The 10,280-nt window shown below is 40.5% G+C and overlaps 1 protein-coding gene across 1 annotated transcript in view; it reads right to left on the minus strand.

The window, feature by feature from the left end:
* Nucleotides 1-1,163: 1,163 nt before the first annotated feature.
* Nucleotides 1,164-10,280, minus strand: part of LOC109913209 (ribosomal protein S6 kinase alpha-5) — a 39,497-nt gene continuing 30,380 nt past the window's right edge. Inside the window, exons 10-12 of the mRNA XM_048600278.1 lie at nucleotides 6,622-6,781; nucleotides 5,169-5,332; nucleotides 1,164-1,775 (exon numbers count right to left, since the gene is read on the minus strand). Coding sequence (XP_048456235.1) covers nucleotides 1,536-1,775; nucleotides 5,169-5,332; nucleotides 6,622-6,781 — 564 coding nt within the window. The 3' untranslated portion in view covers nucleotides 1,164-1,535. The remainder of the gene's footprint in view (nucleotides 1,776-5,168; nucleotides 5,333-6,621; nucleotides 6,782-10,280) is intronic.

The following is a 10,280-nucleotide window of genomic DNA, read 5'->3' on the forward strand; positions in this document are numbered from 1 at the left end:
TATATCTATACATATATATACACATTTAAGATGTGTTAGGGCTCAGATTTCACATTTCAGTCACTTATTTCACATTTTGCTTAAAACAGCACTTTGCACAAGTTAGAACTGATGACACTACAACACAGTTAAATTTTGAGGAGCTAAAAAATAAATCTTTAATTTTCACCCCCATTTCAAACTGATTTCCTTTCTTTTCAGGCCTTATTCTTGCACTTACAATAAGCATTTAACGGTAAAAGATGTGCACCCATGCCCTCCATCAATCATTTGATCAAAGCATACCATCCACCTTGGAGTGTTTAGGGGAACAGAGACAAAGAGTTTGGAGTTTATGGAAGAACTACAAATAGAACAGGTAGCCGTGCGTGATTCCCATGTTGGGCCACAATGAAGTAGCAATCGGACAAGTACAAAGTCAGAGTCTGAAAGAATTAAAAGCAAAATAGTGCTGGTTCTAAAGCTAGATATTGCAAGTAATTCAAGATGAGAAATCTGAGCTGTCTGCACACTTCGTTTGCATATGTAATGTCCAGTATAGATCTGTTTGTACAGTAAAGTTTCTTAGTTTTGAATTCAGTCTTTAGGAAAGGTAAACACGTCAAACACTTCGTACCTTGCAGGATCTGCAGTAGAGAAATATCTGCAAATGTTCTTTGAAAAGTGCACCCAATAACATTTATGTACAGCGACAATTCTTTCACACTTTAAAAAAAAGACACAGAAAAGTAAATAAAAGCCCTTTGAGTGCCAGGCTATTGAGATTCTATTTTTCCCAGAAATGCATATTTTTAAATTATTTAAAAATAATTCCTTCTTCTACCTTTTTCCAATACATGAATATTGTGGAATTTACATATGAAAACGGGCCACTTAGCCTAATTGGTTTGTGTCTGTGTTCATGGTCCGCATGAGCTTCCTTCAACCTTTCTCCCTTTGAACTCATCAGCACATCATTCCAGGAGATAGCAAGAACTGCAGATGCTGGAGTCAGAGTCAATACAGTGTGGAGGTGGAGGAACACTACTATTCCTGCGATGCTGCCTGACCTGCTAAGTCCAGGACTGATGAAGAGTGTAAACCTGAAATATCGACTTTCCTGCTTCTCTGATGCTGCCTGATCTGCTGTGTTCCTCCAGCTCCACACTATATTAACAGCATATCATTCTACCCCTCCCTCACTCCTGAACTTACCTAACCTCCCCTTAAAGTCATAGTTCCTATTCAACTCAATTGTTCAATGTGGTAGTTAGCTTCCTCCATGAATTCCTGATTGGATTTTTAGTTATTGTCATGTTTATGAAAGTAAGTTTGGATTTCTCAGCGAAAAGCTATCAATTGATGCCAGAGGAAGTATGGAACGACATCTAATTTCTTCATATATATGTGTGCTTTGGAATACGTTAAAAGCACCAAACATTTCAGGCATTTTGGAGGGGCACACATTAAAAAAAAACCTGTGCCCCTCAGACAATCAAGTATGATTAAAAGCATGAGCATTTTTTTTTAAATTGTGAAAGGGTGACTGTAGCAGCTTAATCGGAGAACTGAAAGATACTGTCTGGGTTATTGCTGTCTGCTGGATTGTTGGGCTGTAGTTTCGTGGTTGGTGTAGTTTTTCCATGGGATTGAGAGGAGGAAGAGTGGGAACTTTCACTAGAGCTGCTCCGCGTTTCAGTACTAGTGCTGGTTTTCTTCATCTTGCGTCTTTTCGCCAGAGGTGCCTTGTCCACATTCTGAAGGCAAAAGCCTTCCCTCTTGCATTTGTTGAAGGCCTAAGCAGAGATCAAATTAAGTGAGAGACAGAGTGAATGTGTAGATAGTGTTACGAAGCAGAGGTCAATCACCCCCTCTGATAACTAAAACCGAAACACCAAGAGAAGCTCACTCTCGCCTCATACTTTGTTAAAGGAAGTGTGAAAAGTGGTATAACCTGACTCTCACTGTCGCCTCCCCACTCAAATCTGTTATAAAGGAGTGGTTAAATGAAAGAAATCCCTGATACTCACCTTATAATCAACAGGTAACAATTTATTTATCTACCTCTAACTGTAAACAAATTACAGAACTACCAACAAATGAAACAATTCCCCCTTAACCATTAACTGTTCCTGAATAAAACAAAATTCTAATAGTATGCTGTTCCAATAGATACGAGTCCCACTTACATAAACCAAATTTTTAAAAAAATGTAATCTCTTGAAAAAACAGCCAGGATAAGTCTTCTGGAATGTTCTTTGCCTTCTCCACTGTCCTCCAGTCAGGAACGCCTCCCTCCATCGAATTCTTGTGTCAGAAATGTTAGCTAAGAGTGCCGCTGTACCTTTAGTCAGATGATGGTTTTCTGAGACCTTAGGGAATTCTGTGAGAGCCAGTGATTTTCTCTTTCTTTAGAGCTGATGGCTATTGATAGCTGTTCTCTTAACAGTTGGCAGTTGCTATCACATTGATTTTCAAATGCCCTCTTCTTTTATACCTTTAATGACCTATTAATTTCTTACATTAGGATTGGTCCTAGGCTGTTAAAACCATCAGATTTTAAATTTTTTTGGGTTTTGGTATCTAGGGCCTGGTTTAAATTAATTGGCGAAATTCAATAACCTGTATCCTTGGTAAAAATGCTGCTTTGCCTGCTAACAGTATAGTCTTTTGATACAATGTTTCGATTTCAAAAACTCTCTGTGCATTTGCTGCTGCCTACAAAAACATATCATCTTTTAAAGGGGCCACACACTCTTCCCCCCTACCATTTTACAAACATCAAATTTTAACATCCTGCTTTCCAATCCACAAATACTCTATTCAACTTCGCAACAATAGTCACATCAAAAACAAGTACAGCAACAACAACTCACATTTATGTAATGCCTTTAATAAAATAAAACATCACATGGTACTTCACAGTGGAAAATAATTTGACACTGATCACATAAGACTGACTAGGTCATAGAACATAGAAATTAGAACATTATAGCGCAGTACAGGCCCTTCGGCCCTTGATGTTGCGCCGACCTGTGAAACCAATCTGAAGCCCATCTAACCTAAACTATTCCATTATCATCCATATGTTTATCCAATGACCATTTAAATGCCCTTAAAGTGGGCGAGTCTACTATTTTTGCAGGCAGGGCATTCCACGCCCTTACTACTCTCTGAGTAAAGAACCTACCTCTCACATCTGTCCTATATCTATCACCCCTCAATTTAAAGCTATGTCCCCTCGTGCTAGCCATCATCATCCGAGGAAAAAGGCTCCCACTGTCCACCCTATCTAATCCTCTGATCATCTTGTATGTCTCTATCAAGTCACCTCTTAACCTTCTTCTCTCTAACGAAAACAGCCTCAAAACCCTCAGCCTTTCCTCATGAGACCTTCCCTCCATACCAGGCAACATCCTGGTAAATCTCCTCTGCACCCTTTCCAATGCTTCCACATCCTTCCTATAATGCGGTGACCAGAACTGTACACAATACTCCAAGTGCGGCCGCACCAGAGTTTTGTACAGCTGCAACATGACCTCATGGCTCCGAAACTCAATCCCTCTACCAATAAAACCTAACATACTGTACGCCTTCTTAACAACGCTATCAACCTGGGTGGCAACTTTCAGTGATCTATGCACATGGACACCGAGATCTTTCTGCTCATCCACACTACCAAGAATCTTACCATTAGCCCAGTACTCTGTATTCCTGTTACTCCTTCCAAAGTGAATCACCTCACACTTTTCCGCATTAAACTCCATTTGCCACCTCTCAGCCCAGCTCTGCAGCTTATCTATGTCCCTCTGTAACCTGCAACATCCTTCCGCACTATCCACAACTCCACCGACTTTGGTGTCATCCACAAATTTACTAACCCATCCTTCTACGCCCTCATCCAGGTCATTTATAAAAATGACAAACAGCAGTGGCCCCAAAACAGATCCTTGAGGTACACCACTAGTAACTGAACTCCAGGATGAACATTTCCCATCAACCACCACCCTCTGTCTTCTTACAGCTAGCCAATTTCTGATCCAAACCGCTAAATCACCCTCAATCCCATGCCTCCGTATTTTCTGCAATAGCCTACCATGGGGAACCTTATCAAATGCTTTACTGAAATCCAAATACACCACATCAACCGCTTTACCCTCATCCACCTGTTTGGTCACCTTCTCGAAGAACTCAATAAGGTTTGTGAGGCACGACCTACCCTTCACAAAACCGTGTTGACTATCCCTAATCAAATTATTCCTTTCTAGATGATTATAAATCCTATCTCTTATAATCCTTTCCAACACTTTACCCACAACCGAAGTAAGGCTCACTGGTCTATAATTACCAGGGTTGTCTCTACTCCCCTTCTTGAACAAGGGGACAACATTTGCTAGTCTCCAGTCTTCTGGCACTATTCCTGAAGACAATGACGACATAAAGATCAAAGCCAAAGGCTCTGCAATCTCCTCTCTAGCTTCCCAGAGAATCCTAGGATAAATCCCATCTGGCCCAGGGGACTTATCTATTTTCACACCTTCCAGAATTGCTAACACCTCCTCCTTATGAACCTCAATCCCGTCTAGTCTAATAGACTGTATCTCAGTATTCTCCTCGACTACATTGTCTTTTTCCTGTGTAAATACTGACGAAAAATATTCATTTAGCACCTTCATTCATGTGGCCAAAAGCATGGTCAAAGGCAAAGTTTTTAAGGAGAGTCTTAAAGGAGGAGAAAATGCCAAGAGGTTTAAGGAGGAAACCTCTGTATATAGGTCAGCAACAGCTGAAGGAACACTGTCAACACTGAAGGCAGCCTGTGCTGGAATGAGGGAGACAGTGTATAAGACAAAGGAAATTTGCGATGTGCAAGAATTGGAGGAAAGCAGAGTTCTTGTGTGGCTATAAGTGGTTACAGATGTAGGGAGGCACAAGGGAAATTAGGAAGATGAACAAGGATGAGATCGTAAGTCAGAGTACATATGCCCTCTGTTGAAACCTCTTCATATTTGTTTCTGCAATAACTAAAGCACTGGCAGTCAATTCCTTCATCCTACTAATAATGTCTATCTGTTTCCCCTTTGCAAAGCACCTAGGTAGGGTATTGTTTATTAAAGGAACGATGTAAATTCTATGTCATAGACAAATTACGATCATAATGAAAAGGAAATCAGAAAGCATTTCCTTACATGAAATGTTGCTTTGACATACGTGTGGACAGAAACACCTGAAGAACCAAGAACGTCTGGGGTCATTAGTGGGTTGGATGATAACTGGCTGCTGTCCTGAAGCCATTCATTGAAACGGAGGCTCGACATTTTAATCCGTTTGTTTGGATCAACAGTTAGCAGTCCTGCAAGTGAAAAATACAGATTTTACATGCAAATCACTCTATGCTGCCACATGATACGGTGAGGTGAGATATACTGCCGATCTACCATTATCACACAGTTACACTTATGTCAGCTCCTGTAACACAAAGACAAGCTGTCGGCTATGTAGTACTAAAAAATTCAATTAACTTTTATTACATCTCCTGGTATTTACGTACATACACTACAATCACAGGACTTGCATGTCTGGGCTCAACCGAATTAATTCATAGCACGTTTCCCTCAACTTGTGATGCTTTAAGAGGACAGAGCTCAGTAAGACGGAGACTGAGAGCTTTACACCATGAGGTCACATGCCATGACATCCGAGCATATTCCTTAAAAGAATATTGCATATCCGCTATAAGGCATAACACAACAACATAACTTAACCTTGTCTAATCAAATTGATCAGGTCCAGAATTCTGTTTGGCACTTAACAATGAGAAATTTTAAAAAACATTTGAAATAAATTTCTTGTTTTCTCTCTCCAACACCCAAAATGAGCAGCATTTACTGTGGTACAGTTCTGCAGAAGCCCAAATAGCTCTCCTTCACATCTCAAAGGTGGGGTTGACAGGTAGGGGGGATGGCCAGGATGGTTTGTCTGTGAGGAAGCATCTAGGGAAGCTCCATTTACTATAATAAGGCTTTAGCTATTTGAAGCCAGAGTGAACCCTAGGATATTCTCACTTTTTTTTGATTCAATATCAATATTTACATTCCACTCAGTGACATTTTAGAAACAAATCAACATTTTATATTAAAATCTAAGATTAAAATCCAACTTCAACAGGATCTAAAGAGTGATCGGGGGAGAGGCCTAGGCTAGAAAAAGACAATTATGCCTGCTCTTACCTTGAATCAATTCCTTAGCCTCTTGTGAGATGTTTTCACTCGGCAGTGGGCTAGTGGTATTATCACTTGACTGTTAATCCAGTCAATGTTCCGGGGATCCGGGCTTGAATCCCGCCATGGCAGATGGTGGAATTTGAATTCAATAAAAACAAATCTGGAATTAAAAGTCTAATGATGACCATGGATCCATCGCTGATTGTCAGGAAAAAAACCCACTGGTTGACTAGTGGCCTTTAGGAAAGGAAACTATCAGCCTTACCTGGTCTGGCCTATATGTGACTCCAGACTCACAGCAATGTGATTGACTCTTAACTGCCCTCTGGGCAATTAGGGATGTGCAATAAATGCCGGCCTAGCCAGCGACATCTTTATCCCATTAATTTAAGAAAAAGACTATTATACCTGCCCTTACCTTGAATCAATTCCTTGGCCTCTTCTGAGACGTTTCTCCAAGCTTCACCTTCAAAAGAAAAGTCCCCTTGTTTTATTTTCCTCATGATTTCTTCAGCACTGGTGGATGTTAATGTCTTTTCCTCACACTGGAATGGTACTTTCCCTGATAACATGGTATACTGCCAGAGGAAACAACAATCAGACATGAAAATACACTGAGAGGAGAAATATTTGCTTAGCCACAGCATATGTACTTAGGGCCTTAGGTCCATAACTTTTCATTTAATGCAAAGCACTATCTTTAAAAAAAAACTGCATAGCAAGTATTAAAAGCTATTACTTAAGACAATAAGCTCTCCTACAAATACAATGATCCAGGTTCACCAACATTAACTTTGTAGAATGGAGGTTCTCATTATTCTCTCACCAAGTTACTAAATCTAGAGATTTAAGGGCCCATAACTCCTGCAGAGAAGGTGACCAGGGTCATAAGAACATAAGAACTAGGAGCAGGAGTAGGCCATCTGGCCCTTCGAGCCTGCTCCGCCATTCGTGGACTCCGATCCACTTACCCGCGTTCTCACCGTATCCCTTAATTCCTTTATTGTTCAAAAAAAATCTACCTTTTTTTTTAAAAACATTTACTGAAGTAGCCGTCAACTACTTCACTGGGCAAGGAATTCCACAGATTAACAACCCTCTGGGTGAAGAACTTCCTTCTCAATTCAGTCCTAAATCTGCTCCCTCTAATCTTGAGGCTATGCTCTCTTGTCCTAGCTTCACCTGCCAGTGGAAACATCCTCTCTACTTCTATCTTATCTATTCCCTTCATAATTTTATATGTTTCTATAAGATCCCCCCTCAATCTTCTGAACATAGTAACTCAAATGTTCTGAGCTGCCACTGATTGCATCTCCAGTAGTAACTGATGTGCTCACTTGAGCAGCTTTCAGTGGGATGGATGCTAAGGGAGGAATTTCATACACCCCCATACTGCAGCCTTTGCTGTCACACGATGTTCTTTGCCTGGGTGGAACAGGATTGAAAAATTACTTTGTGTTCCCTTGCTTTTGGTTTCCTGGTAAAGATGAAACAAATCTGGCAATTTTATGGCTGTATTATGAACCACCTGCTGATCAGGCTGAAAGGGGCAGAACTCTGGTAGGCTTACAATTCGCCCCAATTCCATCCCTCCTGTTTTCTCCTGCTTCAGGAATTAAAGAGTCTGATGCTTTTTAAGGAAAGTAGTACACCAACATTCAAGAAATGGTGACTTAATGAATTATGATAAATAGGGGAATACATTGGTATAGGTTGGTAACAAGGGAACACAAAAGTTAAGGTTATTATAAAAGAATGATGTGGGGGTTTGGGATTTTTTTTGACACAGGAGATTGCTGAGATATGAAATATCCTACTACAAAGAAAGGTGAATAAAAAAATCCATCCTTAAGCTCAAAGTACGGTCTCTGATCTGAAGAAGTAAATTATGAAAGTATGGGGAAAAGTTGACCATGATGAATGGGATAATGGCTAGTATTTTTAAAAAAAATGCTACATGGTTCAGAACAGATACACACTTCTTGATAGTACAAACTCACAAAAGAAAATCCTAGTTAATGAAAAACACTAAACATTGCATTAAATCAAAGGAAGTGGCTTATAAGGATGCTAGAAAAGGTGTTAAGCTGAAGAATTGAGAACAATTTAGAACACAGCGAGAAGATCAAGAAACCGTTTTGAAAAGGGAAGACAGAACATGTATACAAACTAGCAAGGAACATAAAGACAAATTGTAAAAGTTTCTTTATATTAAAAAGGAAAAGATTAGCTAGGGCAAATTTTGTCCATTATCAGTGGGGATAACAGAACTTCTAGTGGAGCACAGGGAAGTTACTCGGTGTCTGTCTTCCCAAAAGAAGACACAGAAAATCTCCCAGAAATATGAGGCAACTGAGGGACTTGTGATTTCCGATGAAGGGTCTAGGCCCGAAACGTCAGCCTTCCTCCTGCTATGATGCTGCTTGGCCTGCTGTGTTCATCCAGCTCTACACCTTGTTATCTCAAGGGACTTGTGAAATTGAGGAACGAAAAGAATTTTACTTGAGAAGTTAAATGATTGAAGGTGGATAAATTCCCTGAACTTCATATCAGAGTGTCATTGAGGCTAGGGAGATACTGAAAGCATTGGTAGTTATCTTTCAAAATTCTATAGATTCTGGAAAAGTAACAAAAGTAATCCTACTATTTAAGAAGGGAAGAAGAGGGAGAATGGAAAGTTAAAGACATTTAGTTTGACACCGTAGAGAAAATGTTAGAATCTATTATACAGGATGTCACAATTGGACATTTAGGAAACAGTCATCATGGATTTATGAAAAGGAAATCATGTTCAACAAACCCGATTTTTTTTTGAGGATATTATTTGTACTATTGATAAAACAGAACCAGTGGAAGTGGTATATTTGGCATGAACTGGTTGGACCAAAGGGTCTGTTTCCGTGCTGTATGACTCTACGACTCTATTTGGATTTTCTGAAGGCTTTTGATAAGGTCCGACAAAGCAGGTTAGTAAATAAATTTATAGTACATGGGATTTGGGGAAATATACTAGCATGGATTGAGAATTGGTTAATAGATAGAAAACAGAGAGTAGAATTAAACAGATTATTCTCAGGATGGCAGGCTGATAGTAGTGGGGTACCGCAGGGATCAGCACTAGGTCTATAGAAACAATTTGTCTGTGGGATCCAGTTGTAATGTTTCCAAATTTGCTGATGACTCAAACTCGTTGGAGGTTGTAGGTAAATTGTGAAGAAAATACAAGGAGGTTTAAACAGAAATTGGGCAAGTTAAGGAACAGGACAGGGAGCGAGGAATGCCTATTGGAGTAAATTGCATCTATTTCAATGCAAGAGGGCTGGTAGGTAAAACTGATGAACTCAGGGCATGGATAGGTACGTGGGGCTGGGGTATTGTAGCCACTACAGAAACACTGCTAAAGGAGGGACAGGGCTGGCAGTTTAATGTGCCAGGGTACAAGTGCTTTAGGCAGGACAGAGGTGGAGGAAAGAGGGGAGGGAGAGTTGCATTTTTGATTAAGGGGAGTATCACAGCAATAGTCAGAGATGAAATAACTGAGGGATCATCCAGTGAGGCTTTGTGGGCGAGTCTAAGCAATAAGAAGGGGGTGGTGAATTTATTGGGGCTGTACTACAGACACTGGGGAGGCGATGGCCTAGTGGCATTATCACTGGACTGTCAATCCAGAGACCCAGATAATGTTCTGGGGACCCAGGTTCGACTCCTGCCATGGCATCACAGTCACCTTATGTCACAAAAGAAACAAAACCCATCACTACCTCGATGGGATGGATGATGCCCAGACCCCGATCTGCCAAGATCAAGACCCAAATTAGCTAATGTCAGAGAATCAGACAATTGATCCTCTCAGTCCAGCACCCACTCAATGAGGAAGCATAGTCAAAGCCCCAGATAACTGAATTAATAAAGATTTGGTGGAAGGGGTTGGGTGAGGAGATGGGGTAGTGGTAAACCAATTTGGGTCATTTTACTTAGATAACAAGGTGTACAGCTGATGAACACAGCAGGCCAAGCAGCATCAGAAGAGCAGGAAGGCTGACGTTTCGGGTCTGGACCCTTCTTCAGAAATCAGAA

Source organism: Rhincodon typus, chromosome 8 (genome assembly GCF_021869965.1).
Source record: "Rhincodon typus isolate 14 chromosome 8, sRhiTyp1.1, whole genome shotgun sequence".
In the NCBI taxonomy this organism is placed as follows: Eukaryota; Metazoa; Chordata; class Chondrichthyes; order Orectolobiformes; family Rhincodontidae; genus Rhincodon; species Rhincodon typus.